Genomic DNA, 19,428 nt, shown 5'->3' on the forward strand with positions numbered 1-19,428 from the left:
AGCAAGTCAGTGGGGCTCCCTTCTTAGTGAGGGGACCTGAAGCTCTCGAGGTTACACGGCCGGGAAAGCTGAAATCGGGGTTCTGAGCCAGTTCTGTCTCTGTAGTATGCCCGTGGTTCGCCATCAGAGGTGAGCATCAGAATGACTACAGAGCCGTTGAGGGCCCTCCCCCAGCTTCTTGGACCGGACTCAGAATCGGGGAAGGGGACGGTGCGTCTGGCACGCACACACTTCACAAATGCCATGCGGGAGGCTGCGATGCCAGCAGGTGAGAGCCGCCGGGAGCCCTCCTCTTTCACCGATGCAGGAGTTCCGGCACTTTCACTGGGCCGAGGGAGGTCTTGGTCATGCTTTGCACACGGTTGGAATACCGTAAGTAGTAGCTGATGGTGCAACTGAAATGTTTCTTTGGCAAACAGAATATGGTTTTGGGCTGGTTCCCTTGCTGGGAGGGCAGCCTAGCCTGTTTGATTGTAAAATACAGAAAAAGAGCCTTTAATAGAGGCTGACGTTCTGGTGTATCCTGGCTGGTTGTACACACTATTGCTCCTTCCAGTGTGAACAAGCCAAGACACAAGTCTGTCTCTATGGGATGGGGTCTGCAGCTTTTTTAGCAACACCTGGAAAGCCAAAATGAATCTCTACGATACAAGCATAATGGATACTCACCACCTGGGAGGTTCAGCCAGGCAGGTGGGATTTGCTGGTAGGGCATGGGGCCGGGACTAGCACAGAGCAAGGGGCTGGGCTAGGTCCTGGGGAGCAGTCCCATTTCTACCACTTTCTAGTGCCGTGACCCTGACAAGTTACCATTTACGCTTTCTTCCTCAGTTTCTTCAACTGATAAACAGGGATACAGGCTTGTCATGGGGATTCAGTAAGTCAACATATGCCTAGAATAGTGATGATTTAGAGCAAGAACAATAAAGGTGAGGAATTTATGTTATTAAACTTTGATCTTGCACCCAAAAGCTTTCTGTAATAAAAAATACACAATTCACTGTGCAAAAAGAAAGATAATACTGCATATCTGGAAAGTGTCTGAAGCACAGAATAGTGCTTCAGTTCTGAACATTTTACAGTTTTGAGAATTCATCTTAAAACACTGTCTTTGAAGCATTTTTCAAACAAAAACGAATTCGCACAATATTCTAGAGATGCACGTGTGTGCTAATACCCCAGTGTGGAAAAAGACGACTGGCCGCTGAGTTGAAGTGACCTGCCCAAGGCGTAGGGAGTCGTGGTGGGAGCTGGTATTAGCTGTTGGCATTTGCCGGCTCCAAATCTCGCACTCGGAACATGACCCCCCCCAAGGTAACAAGAACCCCTGAGGGACTCTGGGACAGCTCAGTGGGAGGGAGGCAACCACAGCTGGTCCCTGCACTCCAGACTGCAGCAAGGGCCCAAGAGCAGAGAAGGAAACAAAGTGGAGATACTTACGCCATGTTTAACAGTTTTTGCAGCGTGGGCAGCTTTCTTTTTTGCATCATAATGAGTCAAAATGTCAATAATTGCCATAAAGTACACCTGTTTCCTGGGCGAGTCTGTAAAGGGATGAGAGAGAGCAGTGATTGTGGGACAAATGACGCCACCTGGAGAGGCACATCCTGGGGGTGAGGGACTCAGGACAGAACAGGGTTTGGAGGAGTCTGAAAACTAAGGCCATGTCCGTGTAAGTTCAAACACATTCTAAAAAAACACTTTTACTCCTTCCTCCATGTTTTATGGAGTAGAGAGGTGGGCAGACTGTGTGAGGGGACTGGGAGAGACCGGCTTCCGGTTATGGGAGGAACAAGTCACGGAGCAGAAAGGCACAGTGTAGGGAACACAGCAGTGACTCGGCACCAGGGCTGAGAGGTGGGCAGGTGTGGGCACGGCAGAATCACTGTGTTGTCCACCGGAAGTTAACGTTAACGCTGTGTATCAGCTATCCCCAAACACAGAAAAAGGTAACTGGTAAATAAAATAGTAATTTGGAAAAAGCATCCACGTAACTCCTGCATATCCCTGTTAAACAGCTTAACTTTCCCCAATTCTTTCTCAATTCAAAAAGTAAAAAAGTATCACCCTAGGATGTTACCAGTAGAGGTCCAAGGGGGAGATGGTTTTTAATTTTTGTCAATCTGCATTTTCTTTAACGATTATGGATTGCTTTGGTGTAAAGAGAGATGCTCATACAACAGGTAGATGGAATTACGCTCCTTACTCCTAGTCTACTGTTAACTACGCTTTGCTTTACGGCGCTTTGCACATACTGCATTTTCCACAGGTTGAAGGTTTATGGCAACCCTGTGTCAAGTCTGCTGGCACCATTTTCCCAATGGCATTTGCTCACTTCGTGTCTCCGTCACATTCTGGTAATCCTAGCAATAGTTTAAACTTTTTCATTATTGTATTTGCATGGTGATCTGTGATCAGTGATCACAACTCCCTGAAAGCTCAGATGATGGTTAGTATTAGTATATTTTAGCAATAGAGTATTTTTAAAATAAGATACGTACATTGTTTTTTAAAGATACAATGCTATTGCACACTTAAGAGACTATACAGCAGTGTAAATAAACATAACTTCTATATGTACCAGGAAACCAGAACATTCATCTGACTCACGTGGTGGTGGTGGTCTAGAACTCACCCTGCAACACCTTTGAGGTGTGCCTGTCCTTACAACCGTTCATAATTCTGAGTCTAGCATCAGAACTGCAGAAAGGCATTTATCATCTCTAAGATCCGTCTTCCACGTATTTCCACAAATAGGCTGTTTTAATTATAAATAAGAAAAGTGCATTTGACTACATCTCATTTTCTGCACTGAAGAAAATTTTGGGGAGCAAAATAACAACTCAAGCTCACTTGGCTGATATGCCACATCTTTTTTTTTTTTTTTTTCTTAAACAATGACGAACCACAATTTTTATTACTCAAAAAATAAGAGGCCTGTTTTTATCCTACCTCCAAATCATCTTGGTTTTCTCATGTCTCAGTAGCTAAGGTAGAAGGTGATATTCCTTCAAATATCCAGTCACCCAGATTTGGAGGATTAAGATTGGGCTCACTTAGACAAGAGGGCCACAGAGACCCCTTAATGGGCGGCCAGGGGGCACAGCAGAGGACAGACAGACACAACAGCAGACCAGACGCCCTCATCCCACGCCCTGGGCCAGCTTCAGCGCTCCTGAAAAGGGGAAGGGCCGGTAGCGATGAGACGCCGGCCCTCCAGGGCGTCCGCATGAGCCTCCCTCCCGCGTGAGGCACACTAGGGACCTCGTGTGTGCCTAGCTCTGGATGGACTCCTGCCATTTCGGATCCACGTAAGAGATGGCAAAGAATAAAAATTTCAAAAACGTTTCTTCTGTATGTTATCTGTCCGCACCTAAGTGTGGGTACGTGGGTGTTACATAGTTTGTGGCTTCACTCCATTCCAACATCACAAAATTCAAGGGCCCGGTCACATCCCGTTTCAAAACCAGAGATGAGCTACCCTTAACATTCTCGTGTCCCTGAGTCAGCTACTGAGGCTCTGGAGAATAAGCCTTGGAGGGCAGCAGACTTTTAACCGGGATTATGATTACTGGTGGGAAACAATGCAAAAATCAAATCACTTCATAGATAAAAAGAGGTGGTAAGAGCTCAGCTTACTTTCATGGCATTTAATCCCATAAACATCAATGTTTGGATCAAACTCCCCCGGGGCCAAAGGCGGTGAGCTGTTGAGCGTGTTTCCAGGACTGTCCGGAGGGGTTCCCACGGGGTGGGTGCCGTCGCTCTCCCCCTCCTCTTCCCCGTCCTCCTCACACTCCACCTCCTCCTGCTCGGCTCGCTCCACATCATGGATTCCCACCAGCAGGCTGTAGTCCATGAGCTTCAACTGGGCAAGGAACTGAGGGTGGGAGGCAGCAGGGTCAGTCAGGCCTTCAAACCCCAGATCTGGAGAAAACAAGCTCAGGAAAATGCACACGGGGGAAGGCTGTGAGCCAGGGGGCGGCAGAAACGAGAAGAGGGTCTCCCCGACAGGCGGCCAGCCAGGAGCCTCCTTTGTGATGCTCTCCCAGCCCCGCGGAAGCTTCGCGGGCCGAAAACGGAGCCCCACACCCCGGGCCGGCCCGGCGCTAGTAGTATTTTCCCTGAGACGCCAAGCTGGATGCCGAGAGGCGGGCACACATCCCATGGAGGCTGGATTACCCCAGAGAGCACAGCACATGGCCGGCAAGGAGGGAAGAGAGCTGCTCCCCCAACAACTGAGACTGGCCGAGGGGAAAGACCAGGGGCCTCCCAAGTGGCTTCCAGCAGTCTCTTGTGAAAGCACTTGGAAATTCAGCACACTGGGCTGAGGACGTGAGTACGCTGTCCGTCCCCACTAAGTAAAAGCCCAAATGTCCCAACCGACCAGCAAACGCCTGTGTCAGTGCTCGGGTGAGTAACACAGTCCTGTCCTGCTCAGGTTTCCTTCTGGAAGCGGGGAGACCGGAGGAGCTGAGGGCGGGTCCACTTCACACGAGGCAGCACAGGCCCAGGACCCCCGTCCCCGCTCGTCCCGTTCCAGCCTCGGGTAGAACGAATGTGGGCCGAGACCTGGCTCCGAGGGTCAGCCTGCCTTTCCTACTCCTCTCTGGACTTCTCACGCCATTTTCTTTCCTCTTCTTAGGAGACGCACCCAGACACGTGCTCTAATCGCTCCATTAAAGTGTGGCTAAGAACTGAGGGCAAAACGTGCTGGCCCATCTGCTGGCTAAAACCCCACAGCTCCCCGGTCCCCACCCAGCTGGCTCCGCACAGGGTCCGGTTCTGTTCCCACCCCGTGCCCATGGCCCAAGAAGACGCAGGACCCCGACTCTCGGAGGGCCTGATGCCACCCTCGTTCGGTGACGCAGAGCAGCCAGCTGGCCTCCGGCCATCCCGGCAGAAGTTAGGACATGAACTTCCTTACACAAAGGGCAAGCATGTGAAATGACCGGTCTTGGAGTTCTGGCCGAAAATGAGTGAAACGAAATCCGTTTGTGGAGACCTGCAGGAACCCCCCGGCCCCGGCCCCCCAGCCTGTAGGGAAGCAGCTCAGTGAGCGGAAGGAGAAGCCATTCCCCCTTGAAGACCAGGAGGGGACCCCGCACGCCAGCTGTGCCCAGAGGCCTTCCGTTCCTCACCAGCCCAGGCCGCCTCCTGCTCTCCTCTTTCTTAGCTCCCATTTCCATGTCTTCCCACCATGAATCCCCTGGGGCCAGGCTGACTCTGCCTCATTGAAGCTCAGGGGGAAAAAAAAATCACACAAATCCTCGTTCAGGCATGTAAGCAAGGTAGGAGAACCCTACGTGCAAACCCTTTGCCAAAAGAGTACTCCGTAGCCAACGGGTACACAAAAAGATGCTCCACATCACTCATCATCAGGGAAATGCAAATCAAAACCGCAGTGAGGCGGTCACACCTGTCAGAATGGCTGGTGTCAAAAAGACGAGATAACGGGTGTTGGCCAGGATGTGGAGAAAAGAGAAGCTTGTGCACTGTCGGTGCGGCCAGCATGGAAAACGGTATGAAAATGCCTCAAGGAATTGAAAACAGAACTACCCTACGATCCGGCAATCCCAGTTCCGGGTGCATATCCACAGGAAACAAAACCATTATCTCGAAGATGTATCTGTACTCCCATGTCCGCCGCAGCATTATTCCTAATAGCCAAGGTATGGAAATGACCTAAGTGTAGGTGGATAACTGGATCGAGAAAATGGGGTATATGTACACTGAGGAATGTTGTTTCATCTTAAAAAAGAAAGAAAAATTCTGTCACTGTGAACCTGCTGGGCGTTACACTAAGCGAAATAAGCCAGACAGGAAAAGACAAATACTGTGTGGTATCACTTATGTGTGTCTGTATGTTGGGGGGGGCGGGGTTGAACTCATAGAATCAATAGAAAAGTGGTTGCCAGGAGCCGGTGGGGGGTGCTGTGGAAGAACTAAGGAGAGCTGGTAAAAGGGTACAAACCTACAGCTATCAGATGTGTAAGGTCTGAGGATCTAATGCACAACGTAGTGACTGTAGTTGGTAACACCGTGTCGCGGATAACTCAAAATCGCTAAGAGGGTAGGACTTAAACGTTCTCACCAGAAGAATAAAAAAAGGTAAGTATCTGAGGTAATGGCTGTGTTCCTAACTTGATGGGGGAAATCCTCTGACAATGGATACATACAGCAAATCACCACCGTAAACACTTTAAATATCTTATAATAGTATTTGTAAGTAAGTGTTACTTATTTGTTACAAAAAAAACCAAAAAACAAAAAAAAAAAACCCCAAACCACAAAACAGTAACAAAACACAGTGCTGGTTCTCATGCCTTGAATCACTTTTCTGAGCCCGAGAGAGAGAGAGAGAGAGAGAGAGAGAGAGAGAGAGAGAGAGAGAGAGAGGAAGCTCCCGTTCCTCCCATGGTCTTCCCCAAACTCCCCCTTTAAAGTAATCACAGAACCACCTTTCTGGGCCCACCTTGCTCAGCTAGATTTGTCTGGCGGACAAAGACTGCTCATCGTGCCGTGGCCCCTGGCAGGTGCTGGGCTTTGGGGTGACCAGGGACTCACGTGGGCAACCGTCCCCCTCTGGAGTGAATGACAACGCGGTAAGACCCGTGAATCTTCTACCGAGGCGCCCAGCCGTGCAGCCAGATCCGGGTGACTTGGTCTGCTCCCCCACGGACCTGCATCTCCATGGATGTGGAAGAGAACCAGGTGCTGTGGGGACAGAGACAGCTGGCCTCCAGGGACTCAAAGCTAAGTAGTCGTGGATTCAGGATCCCGCGTTCAAAGCTCGTTCTTTACGCTGCGCTACGCTGCTTCTGGAAACTGCAGCAAGGCAGCTCTTCCCAAGTCGGGTTCTTTGCAACACTAGTACGGAAAAAATGAGTTCAATCAAATGGTTCCTGAGGAGGAGGGCCTCCCCGAGTTGCCAAGCACAGGGAGTCTCCGCGAGGGGTAGGTAGGTGCCGGCGGCACGCCTCACAGCGGCTTCATCTCGGAACCGCTTTACCCCCCTTCGGAGCACCCCGTGGAAACAAAAGACGTCTGGGAAACACTGAGGCCGAAACACCCAGTCATGCTCTCTGACCCCGCCCGGGTGTGGCGGGCAGGATGCTCCCCAGTGGCCACGGGCCTCAGGAGGCTGTGGCGGGGGCGGAGCTCAGCCTCTAGGCTCCTGGACATCAGGGTCCCTGCGTCTCTGTCTCCTGGCCCCTCCCACGCCGGGCACGGTGCTTGCAGAACACGCGGCACGCTGGCAGACACCGGGTTCCCGGCTGGCAACATCTCCCCAGAGAGCCCACGTGTTGGGGGGGGGGCACGGGTGGGGGAGCGGGCTGCTCGACCGGGCCACAGGCCCCCTTCTTTCCATCCCCGCTCCTCCCGGATCCTTGGAAGGTCCCTGAGAAGCGGTAAGGGTCCCAGTCCTCTGGGAAGGGAGGATCTTTTCAAAATGCGAGTTTGATCTTAACTCCGCCCCTGCTCTAGGCCTTGCAGTGGGTGCCTGTTCCTCGCGGGGCAGAAGCAAACTCGAACACGGCCCAGCGGACCAGGATGGTTGGCCCCATTACCTCTTTGGCTGCCTTGAAGCCTGTTCCAGCCCACCTTCTGGCCCTCTCACCTGCACCACTTGACCTTCAGATCACAACTGCAGGGACGCTTGCTTATGGAAGCCTTTCCCGATTCTTGCCTGGGCCACGCCCCCAAAGCACGGGCGTGGAGGGACCCGCACACTTTTCCCTAATGACACTTGGCTTGGCTGCACATTTACCTTGTTAGATTATTTGGGGAAGCTTCTGTCTTCCCTGAACACGGCAGCCCCGTGAGGGCAGGGGCTCTGGCTGTTTCTGCCCTCACCGTATTCCCGGTGGTAAGGTGTCAGTATTTACTGGACAAGTGAATGAGATGCCTGCTGCCTCTTCCCCAGTCCCCTTGAACTCACCCTAATTTCCCTAACCCCTTTCTCGAAGAAACAACCACCCAGGGCAAGTAAAAACAAAGAACAAAGCAACAAAGAAACCTTTGAGACTGTAAGAGGAAGCACCTACTCGAAGCAAAGTGAGAGCATTTACCACGTATCTTTGCCAGAATGGAACCTCGCTATCATGTAAGTCTACTGTTTGACCTTCAGAAGGCTGGTTTTCAAACACCCTTGCAGGTGTGCCTGATTACAAAAGTAAGGGGCTGCCTGTAATGAACTTGCAAAGGTCAGCTGGGAAGGGAGGATGACCACGGCTGGGCCGCTGCACTCAGTGGAGTCCCTCCCCCCCGCCCCCATATCCATGATGCTCGTGATGCTCATGATGCCAGGCCCTTTCCTGGGCCTTAGCTCTGCAGTCAGACTAGTGCCCAGGCTCCCTTTTTCAGTAAGGAAACATCTGTATCCAAAATACAAAACTGAAACCATCAGTGAAACATAATATGCATCTCTAGGTAAGAAGCTGCTCTCCGGGCTCCTGGGTGGCTCAGTTAGTTAAGCGTCTGACTTTGGCTCAGGTCGTGATCTCAGAGTTTGTGAGTTTGAGCCCTGCATCGGGATCTCTGCTGTCGATGCAGGACGTGCTTTGGATCCTCTGTCTCCCTCTCTCTCTGCTCCTCCCCCACGCTCTCTCTCAAAAATAAATAAATATTAAAAAAAAATAATAAGAGTATAGGTCTGGGAGTCCGGTGGGAAATGAAACCTTATTTCCCTCACTAGCTCTGTGACTTGACAAGGCGTCCACCTCCCCGAGCCTCAGTTATTCTAACTGTACAATGGGATAATCCCGCTAAGCTCACAGGGGTGTGGAGAGGAAGGAGAGAGGATGCGTAGTTCAGGTGATGGAAACCGGGCCTCGCTCGCAACAATGGAGGCTGTTACTGTGATTGCCCGTGTCGCTGTTATTCTGGTAGAAGGCTTTTTTCCAACAAGTCCGCACTTTAAACACGGGGACAGGTTCAAGTTAGGTGGGCCAAGAGGAGAAGCGTGGAGAACCCCACTAGCTCTTGTCTCCATAAAGTTTATTTTCCATCTCTTCTGAAGTAGAGGGGAATGTGGCAATAGACTCGAGAGTCTCGGTAGAGAAGATTCCCGCCGGGTGTCGCAAAACTGCCGTGGCCTGGAAGATTCCACGTGGCTGGGGAGGGGTTAAAGATTCCACTGCTGGGGTTTGCCTCCAGCTGACATTAAGGAACTTAATACACATCTGTTCTGGTTTCTCTTCATCCCTTTAAGCTTCTGACTCAAATTTATTGATTTTTTTTAAGTACGTAAGATTTCGAAGCATGACGATGTTTAAATCTCTATAATCTTCAGGCCCCTCGCCTCTCCTCCTTTTCCAACTTGTTAATAATTATCTGCCAGACCTTTGGGCTTCTTTTCCCCTCAGAAGATCCCACCTAATCTGATTCTTTCATGATTAATCCCTCTTTATGCCAAATCTCTGAGCTAGTGTCTTCTTCAAGATCTTTAACGAGTCCTGTCACAAACCCTTCTAGAAAACGATGTGGTCAGGGAGCCATTAATAAGCTCTCTTTCGCAACGTTTAAACTCACTTTATTTATTAACACATTCGCTCTACTGAATTACCACCTCCTAACACATCTGCGATGCAGAATTAAAATTCCAACCAGCACTATTTAACAGTTCTCTTGTATCACTTGTTAAAAGTTGTAATAATCCTCCTTTGGGCCATTTATCGGGAAACAAAATCTTAACTGCGATCTCACAGACGTTTCTCATCTGCGTTTCGTATCAGAGCAGTTTAGGAGCGTGGCCTCTGACAGCCTCAAATCCCAAATTAGTCTCTGGGCTTGGTTTTCCCATCCACAGACTGGGTAACAATAGCACTCATCCCCAGGAGTTTCGAATGAAAGAGACGATGTCCGCATGGGAAGGAGTCAGGCTCCACGCGTGGCTCTGTCGACGCTGGTGGCCCACCATCCCCCGCCGGCCTCCCCCGACTCCCACCCACCTCCAAGGCTGCGGGCCCAGAGACCCCACAGCTGAGATGCCCCGTGGTGGGGGTGCTCCCGGACACCACGGGGATCCCGGCGTGAGCCAGTGAGGGGAGATACGGGTGTCAGTTCTCTGCAGTCACGATCGGCGCCGACCACGCGCAGGCCAGAAGGCAAAAGTGATTGCCCCTCTCCCTACAGCACCTCCTTTTGGAGAAAAGGGCTCACCAATATGGAGTTATGTGCAAAGCTTTCTTTACAGAGTATATGAACAGAACAGGATTTGGGGTGCAGGGAAACAAAACAAAACAACCAGAACAGCTAGACTCTCATGACATTCTCTTCTTTTTGCTACAGAAACAGGTTACTGGGGCACCTGGGTGGCTCACTTGGTTAAGCATCGGACTTCGGCTCGGGTCACGATCTAACGGTTCGTGAGTTTGAGCCCCACATGGCGCTCTGTGCTGTCGGCAAGGAGCCACCTGGGACCCTCAGTCTCCCTCTCTCTCTGCCCCTCCCCTGCTTGCGCTCTCTCTTAAACATAACCATTTAAAAAACAACATAAAAAATTACTTATTGAGGTGTAATAAGTTCCCCTTTTAAGTCTTAAGTAAAAAACAAAAAGTACCACCAACCCCCATCCCCTCCAAAAAAACTAACAGGCCAGTCAGCTAACTTAGAAAGCAGAGTGTTACAAAAATGAAACTAGATTAAACTCTAGTTTCGTTTACCAAGATCAGATGTCAAGCTACCTCACCATAATTACCCGCTTAAAAATTTAATGATGCTTCTGCATGAATTTCAAAACTAAAGATACTTGTATCAGCCACTGAGAATTTTTTTTAAGGGAAGAATGCTTTATGCCCTGCTTCCATTTCAACAGAACAGCTAAGCGCGAGAGCCACGGATGGGATTAAACTCTCCAAATCCTCTAATCAACGACATTATTAGAGACAACAAAAGGGCTAAGAGGATCCTTATGTAATTCAGCTGTAAATTTGAACTGCTTCAGTTACGTTATTTCTGGAGTCTAAATATCCTAGTGGTACACAGCCAACAGAAAAAAGGATGAAAACATTTTTTCTTGGCAGATCGTGCACAACCCCTAAAGCATATTTACCATAATTGCTCAAGCCATATTATTCTCAGGATCAAAGATTCACTGATTAATGAATAAAAAGCTGAAACTGAGAAGGTCTTCCTCGAGTACTTAGTTATCAGTTAGATCAGGCTGACACCCAAGTAAGGGAAATATTTAATGTTGAATATGTATTATAATAACCACTGACAACAATGGAAAAATAAACATTAATGAAAGACTGGAGAAAAATGTTACATGATTTTCTACTTCTTTTCTACTTCTATTTTTTTTTTAATGTTTATTTATATTTGAGAGAGAGACAGTGTGCAAGCAGGGGAGGGGCACAGAGAGAGGAGGAGACACAGAATCTGAAGCAGGCTCCAGGCTCTGAGCTGTCAGCACAGAGCCTGACGCAGGGCTCGAACTCACGAACTGTGAGATCATGACCTGAGCCGAAGTCGCTCAACTGACTGAGCCACCCAGGATCCCCTCTACTTCTCTTTCTCAGGAGACAGTTGTATCCTTCACAAATAAACAATATTTAGGTTCTAACTGAAGTATATACACGAGCTAGGTTAAAAAAAAAACAAAACAGGTAAACGTTTTTAATGAGAATAAATTCATGACCTGAAAATAATTATGAACTCCTTCAATCGGTCTGGGTATCTTACAATGAAAGAGATGTTAGAACAGTGAAAAGAATATTGTAAAAACTGCTCAGCCCTCGCGGGGGATACAGTCTAATGCACACTCATCCTTTGGCTCAAACCATTTTAATTGTTTTTGTTTGATGACATGAAAAGAACTTTCCACAAAGCCTCTAAGTAGTAGAGCTGTATTGCTGTGTGGGGGACTGGATTTTAAAAGTAAAAAAACAGAGGCGCCTGGGTGGCTCTGTCGGTTGAGTGTCCTACCTTGGCTCAAGTCGTGATCTCACAGTTTGTGGGTTTGAGCCCTGCATCAGGTGCTGTGCTGACAGCTCAGAGCCTGGAGCCTGCTTTGGATTCTGTGTCTCCCTCTCTCTCTCTGCCCCTCCCCTGTTCACACTCTTCTCTCTCCTTCTCTCTGTCTCTCTCTCAAAAATAAGTATTAAAAAAATAAAGAAATAAAAGTAAAAAAAATAAAAAGTATACCACGTTCACGCATACGTACGAACAAAAGTTAACAGCTCAGCAAAACTTAGTTCAGTAACTGTCTAAATCAGAATTCTCTTTGCACTGTCTTACAAACCTAACAAATTTCAAGAAAATAACTTCTCCCGGCTTGATTTCTAAAAGATGCATAACAGGAAGTCCAACGGGAGAGCAGGAAAAGTACATTTCTCATTCTTAACCAGAATAACAGTGAAAGAAAGAAAACTTCATTATGGATGAAAAGCCCATTTTCACACAGTATTTGATGTGTCACAACCATCCCCCCCCCCCCCCCCATGCCACTGGTATCAGGAGCCACCTTTGCTCCGTTCCCACGACGTGTAAGGCTCAGTGGGGCTACTTTCACAGAGACTGCTGGAAATGTTCAAGCATCAGGTGACCGGGAATGTGTTCACGAACACCGAGATGCGGTTCCTGAACGTCTGCGCTTGAAATGCTCTGCTGCGTGACGGGACACCATGGTTCCGCGGAACCCTCACTCTGGGGGCCACGGGCAGTCGGCGCGAGCGGGCTTCCACTGAACAGACCCTCCTGCCAACTAGAAGGTGGGAACCCGAGCGGGGCGATGCCCGGCAGAGGCCTTCAGGCGCTCTTTTCTAAACCAGACCACGCGTGAGATACACCTGCTTACACCTGACTTTGATCGCGTACAACAGGCATTTTGGCCTCGGTTGCAGAAGCTTCAGAAGCCAGCCCAGACGGCGGACGTTTCTACAACGGGGCCGTCCTTTATACTGATTTTTCTTACCTCGACATCCTTTTTCAGTTTTTCCAGGAAGGCCTTTTTGTTGTTGTCGTCAATATAAATCTTCTGGCCCTCGTTAATGAAGTCATTATCCTTTAAGGTCGGTAGCTCTTTGGCCTAAAGCAAATGACAAAAAGAATGAAAGAAGCTTGAATAAAATAAAATTAAAAAAAAACAAAACACGTATGTCTTCCAGTCCCCGGAGGATAAGTTTCCACCCCCAGAAACAGTCCCCCTCGTTCACTGTGGGAGTCTTTTACCCAAGGCAACAACATGCGAAGTGGCTTGAATACCGCAAGGGGGCACCAGTGAGCTACGGCCGCTGGAAGCATTCCCACCAGGAGTGGAGGGTCACACATACCCCATATTATGAAGTTTAGTAACAGATGTCATGGTTTTCGTGGGCATGAACCTGACTGGATTCACTTTCTTACAAGAGGTCTTCTAAGTATAGAATTTGTATTCTTGGAATTCTTTGTCAGGAACCTTCAATTTTCTTACTGGTACAACCCAACTCCACGCCCCCGACGCTTTTTGGGTAGCCTTTGCCGGGTTCATGTTACAAATAACACGTTATCTGGCCTCAGAAAAGCACCATCCAGAATCATATCTAATTTCTCAGTCGGGGAGATCATGCAGCCAGAGGTTAGCCACCTGTCCTTCTAAGCCTTCCTGGTCACCACCCCGCCAAGAAAATTCTGTTTGCAGTTGGGCAATGCCGAAGGAAAATGTCTTCTTTTAATACAAAACATACTAAGATGAGAAGTTCTGTCCTTTACAAATAAACAAGAGGGTGGTGGGCTGGCGATTAAATGGAACTTACGCTGACCCGATCAACGCAAAGTAACGAGGGGGGGGGACGACCGAAACACGGGTCACAAGCAGAACAAAACTAGCTTATGCTGCAGGATAATATGGGCATTTAATTTTAAACTCGTGTGGATTATTCTATTTAACTTCGTGCAACCTGCATTTTGGGAGAGTTCAAGACCAATTAAAACCCCTCCCCGCTCCCGTCAGCAACTCATAGCTTATTTCTTCCACTTGAAAGGAATCCAATATAAGATATCATCTTTCTTACCATATTAATGAATGTCTGAATGGCTCTCTTTTCCATAAGTGTGAGCTAAATGAAAAAAAAAAAAATAATCCAAGGAAAGAATGTATTCTCTTTCTTGTTCCCCACACTGCCCTACCCCGCTATTCAGAGTGATAAAGGAAAACCCATTGCACAGATCTGTGGAACCAGTTTTCTTTTTCTTTTTCAAAAATGATTACTTTTGAGAGAGAGAGAGCACGCGCGAGCAGGGGAGGGGCAGAGAGGGAGGAGGACAGAAGATCCGAAGCAGCCGGACGTGGGGCTCGAACCCACGAACCGTGAGATCGTGACCTGAGCTGAAGTCAGACATTGAACTGACTGGGCCACCCAGGCGCCCCTGCAGAACCATTTCTCAAATGCCTGAAACTTCTCACTTTTCCTTCTATGTAAACTGCTCACATCTGTCTGAACATATACATATATGCACATATATTACACAATTACAAATCTGTAGCTTTGCTACTTGTTTTTAACTTCGCCAAAATTTGAAGCTTTGCAATTTTTGATAAGACTACTGCCAGAATAGCTATTTCTACAATGCAGGTATAGCAGAGATCAGAGATCCAAACATTTGACACTTTAAATAATCGTATTCCTGGGGCACCTGGGTGGCTCAGTTGGTTGAGCGTCCCACTTCGGCTCAGGTCGTGATCTCACGGTTCATGGGTTCAAGCCTCGCTTCGGGCTCTGTGGTCACAGCTCCGAGCCTGGAGCCTGCTTCAGATTCTGTGTCTCTCTCTGTCCCTCCCCTGCTCATGCTCTGTCACTCTCTCTGTCTCTCTCTCAAAAAAGAAATAAACATTAAAAAAAATTTTTTTTTAAATAAGGCAGCATGAATACGCAAAATGGACAGATGAATAACAGCATTCTTGGGGGACACTGATCTACTTTCAAATACTTTTATGCGGAGTCAGAGTTTTGAGGAAATAAAAACACAATGCCGCTGTTCCCAAAAGCTATGGGAGGGGCCTGGTAGATGAACTCCCTAAATGTGTCATTAATAACTTGAAAATAATGTCATAAACGTGACACGAAAAACCCTAAATGTGAAGACAGCGCATTAACGTGAAATGTTGGGGTCAACCGCACTGAGCCCTCAGTTCTTCCATCGGAATCATAAACGTAACGAAGTTTCAGAGAATGAAGCGCAAGGATCTGAAGTTGAACAGACCCAGGGTTTCTCACTGCCCCAAACCCGGAACCAGAGGCGCCCCTGGAGAAAGGGCTGAAGCCAGGTCTCCACCCAGGAACAGAGATGGAGGGGACTCTCCAAGGGGACGACGTGGGCGTCTGTGTGTGGGGGGGGGGGGGGGCGGGGGGCAGCGTTAAGGATTAAGGTATCTGCCTCAACTCGCTTCGTATGTGTAAGACAAGAAGGGCACAGGGATTTCTGTCTCTGTGTGAGCAAAAGGGAAACCTGAAGCCAGCGATGTCGGAGCCCGGCTGAGGCAGTAAATGACACGCTGGATAGGTGTTTATAATTCCAGGCACATTAATGAAGGTGAATGCCGTTTCAGGTTTACCCCAGCAGGGTTACTTCATGTGACAGGGAAAACTTAATCCTACCTCGTAAAACTCCGGGCACCCTGTACTGTATTACTAAGCTCGCTTGTGAATTTCACAGGCACTAGGGACGTATTTAGATTGGATCAAGTTTTAAAAAGGGCAACCAGATTGGTTAAAAGACTTAAGGGCTTATCGAAAGTCTCAAGAGGCAAAGGCAGATCCTTAGTGGGGCAGCTGCTGGAGGAACCCAACACTGGTCTACGCGTACCCCACCCCCAAGTGCCTGTGGTGGGGCAAGAGCGTGGGAGCACCAGGATGTCGGGGACGGTCCGGATCCTGGCTCCACCCCCTTACTTGCCAGGGCCCAGGCCAGGTTTCTGGAACCCTCCAGGCTGTTGCCTTATGGGCAGCACGGGGGAAACCCCACCAGCACCAGCAGCCATAGGTACGGTGCTAATAAGCATTTCATGTGCCTCAATTCATTCAAGTGCATCATCTCCCTGGTTCTGCACAACAATCTTAACTATTTCTCTCAAATTCATACCGACAAGGAAACTGAGTTTAGAAGAGATTATGCAACTTTAAACAAATTTTAATTTTTTTTTTTAAGGTTTATTCATTTTTCAGAGAGCATGAGCGGGGGAGGGGCAGTGAGAGAGGGAGACACAGAATCCGAAGCAGGCTCCAGGCTCCGAGCTGTCAGCACAGAGCCTGATGCGGGGCTCGAACCCACGAACCGTGAGATCATGACCTGAGCCGCAGTCGGATGCTTTAACCCACTGCATCACCCAGGCGCCCCTAAAATAATTTCTTTTAAAAAAATTAAAGAAAAGGACAAAGATAAAGTCCTCTGACAATGATTCATGCTCAAGCAAACCTTACTGCTTAGCTTTAAAACAAAACATTTTTTTTAAATTTTAATTCCAGTAAAGTGTTATATTAGTTTCAGGTATACAATATAGTGATGTGACAATTCCATCACTCAGCGCTCATCACAGTAAATGTGCTCTTAACCCCCATCACCCCCCACCTCCCCTCTGGCAATCATCGGTTTGTTCTCTATAGTTAAGAATCTGTTTTTCGGGGGGCGCCTGGGTGGCTCAGTCGGTTAAGCGTCTGACTTCGGCTCAGGTCATGATCTCACGGTTCGTGGGTTCGAGCCCTGCGTCGGGGTCTGTGCTGACAGCTCAGTGCCTGGAGCCTGTTTCAGATTCTGTGTCTCCCTCTCTCTCTGCCCCTCCCCCACTTGCACACGCTCTCTCAAAAATAAACGTTAAAAATAATTTGTTTTTTGGTTTTTCTTTTTTCTTCTTATTACTTAGCTGGTAGAACAATTTCAATACATCCCTCTGATAATGAGAGGCATTTATATTTAAGACACATTTTTTTAAAGTGAAGAAAACCACTACGCGATGAAGTAATGAACTTAATAAACTCGCGGTGTTCACGGCCCACAGAGGTGAGGTCCACAGAGCAGCACAGAAGCCACTGTGGGCAGCAGTGCAGTCTACCCTTTGCTTCGCAACCGGATTATCTGCACTTAGGAGACCTCTGAAAGCCTCGAAGTCCCCGGCCTGGTTCTTTAACGGGTGTCTTTCATACCCTTTCCAGGTCAATGCAGAACCAGCCAGAGGGCGGAGGAAACCACCAGAGCTAAAGCCATCAGCTCAGAATCGTTTCTTCACTGCACTCCCAAGGCTGGCTCCCAGCCAGCGGTCAGCAACTTTTCTGGGCTAGGTTAAGTCTTTATTTATTCCCTCTGAACCAAGTTCTCCTGGCCAGTTCCGTGTAGATTGGGAGCCCCCAAGTGTAATGAGGGAACTGTAGTACCACACTGGCCGGGAGGCGAGGCCCAGAAAGATCTACCACATGGCCCTCCCCGGTCTGCCCGGCCCTGGGCTGGGACTCCCGCCAGGAGCTGCTCCCAGGCCCCAGCCAGCCGAGGGAGGCTGCGTCCAACCCAGCTCAGCACAGAGTCCAGCACGGCCCAGTTTAACGAGGCAAGGTGACTCTCCCTTTTGCAGGAGCGGATTCTACTGGGGTGGGCTAGCCCCGAAATGGCACTCACCCCCACTACTGTGGCCTGGAAACGCGCAAAGACAGCCAAAGGTGTCAGCAGAGAGACACTGTCCCCTTGGCGACCGGCCTACCCTGCTTCCATGGTTGGGACAAAATTAGCAGGACGAATGTCCCTCCCACTTTCTTGCTGCGTCATTCATGCCAGACGGCGGGCCCGTCCGGCATGGCCCGGGTTTCTACACGGGCCCGGGACTGAAGCGTGAGGTTATGAGCACAAACTGGGTCCCGGCTGCCGGGGGTTACATCTCATCTGCTCCAATTATCAGCTGTGTGACTCTGAGCAAGTTACTTAACCTCCCTGTGACTTGGCTTCCTCTCTCTAAACGGGGATCGGCAAGAACCCCGGCGCTGTTGTGACGATTCTGTGAGTTCGGACACATCAAAAGTTGGGGCGCCCGGGTGGCTCAGTCAGTTAGGTGTCCGACTTCGGCTCAGGTCACGATCTCACAGTTCGTGAGTTCGAGCCCCGCGTCAGGCTCTGTGCTGACCGCTCAGAGCCTGGAGCCTGTTTCAAATTCTGTGTCTCCCTCTCTCTTTGACCCTCCCCCGTTCATGCTCTGTCTCTGTCTCAAAAATAAATAAACGTTAAAAAAAAAAAAAAAAGCTTAGGGTCGAGCTTGCCACGTGGGGAGTTATATACAAACATCGTCAGGGTTCTTTGCTGGGCATGCTCTCAAGCATGGCTTGCATAGGCAGAGACAAACTCATTGCCGATCAGGCCGGAGCAAGGTTTTCAAAACGTTTGGCGTAGGTAACATTGTCATACTGGCTCTGATGTTCTGAACCAGCTACTTAATGTGTCTCTTTCCAAGTCTTTACTTCTCATCAGTAAGCAACATGCTATGTAACAACGTTGGTCATGGCCCAAACGGTTTATGTGTAACTAAACACAAACGAACATGGCCGTGAGAGTCAGGACGTACATGAGACTGTAGTCGGAACCTGAAGGTCACCAACACGTGGATATTTTAAATGTATAGATGCTTCCGAATAGAATTACTTACTATTCCCTAGGGTTCCGTAAAAGATATAAATGATCTCTAAGGACAGATTTGGCCAGGGCTTTGAGATTAAAAAAAGGGAAAAATCTGCAGACCTAACCACCACCAAATTTGGAACTCTCAGTTTTAGAAATGAGAGTGTGCCTCTGTCACCAGCTCAGCAGACAATGACCCAGGAGCGAAGGCGGTGGCCAGAGAGAAATTACGGATCCCCGGGGGGCAGAGGAGGCAAGGGTAGAAGGCATGGAGGGAAGGAGATCAAAAACAAAAAACAAAAAACAAAAAACAAGGCATTAGAACTGCCCTTCTAATATAAACATTTTTAGCACTTTTCATAAAAACTTAGAAATTCCTAATTACTAAAAATTTTACAAATGCTCTGTGAAGACATAACCAAAACTAAATGTTTACCTAAAGGATTCACATCTTTTTTCCAATGGAGATGATCCCATTGGGTTGCATACATAGTTGCCTGTTTCACTGGGTTCTGTGCTTTGATACATGGTTGCTGTCACGTGCATGGAGTTAATTAACCCTGGTTATTTTAAGGGTTAGGAAAGCCAGGAATGATACAGAGGTGTTATTTCAGTGAGATTAAGAAATCAAATTATCTTTCAGAGGAGTCAAAAAAACACTAAAAAAAAAAAAAAAAACAAAACCCCAAATATCTGGGGCACCTGGGTGGCGCCGTCGGTTAAGCGTCCGACTTCAGCCAGGTCACGATCTCGCGGTCTGTGAGTTCGAGCCCCGCGTCGGGCTCTGGGCTGACAGCTCGGAGCCTGGAGCCTGTCTCGGATTCTGTGTCTCCCTCTCTCTCTGACCCTCCC

At 48.7% G+C, this 19,428-nt stretch overlaps 1 protein-coding gene across 2 annotated transcripts in view; it reads right to left on the minus strand.

Moving 5' to 3' along the window:
- Positions 1-19,428, minus strand: part of PIP4K2A (phosphatidylinositol-5-phosphate 4-kinase type 2 alpha) — a 189,353-nt gene that overhangs the window by 3,378 nt on the left and 166,547 nt on the right. For both annotated transcript variants that reach the window (XM_053225381.1, XM_027073613.2), the window contains 3 exons: positions 12,920-13,033; positions 3,640-3,880; positions 1,441-1,544 (listed from right to left, as the gene is read on the minus strand). In XM_053225381.1, the coding sequence (XP_053081356.1) occupies positions 1,441-1,544; positions 3,640-3,880; positions 12,920-13,033 (459 nt within the window). The remainder of the gene's footprint in view (positions 1-1,440; positions 1,545-3,639; positions 3,881-12,919; positions 13,034-19,428) is intronic.

This window comes from Acinonyx jubatus, chromosome B4 (genome assembly GCF_027475565.1).
Source record: "Acinonyx jubatus isolate Ajub_Pintada_27869175 chromosome B4, VMU_Ajub_asm_v1.0, whole genome shotgun sequence".
NCBI classification, from domain to species: Eukaryota; Metazoa; Chordata; class Mammalia; order Carnivora; family Felidae; genus Acinonyx; species Acinonyx jubatus.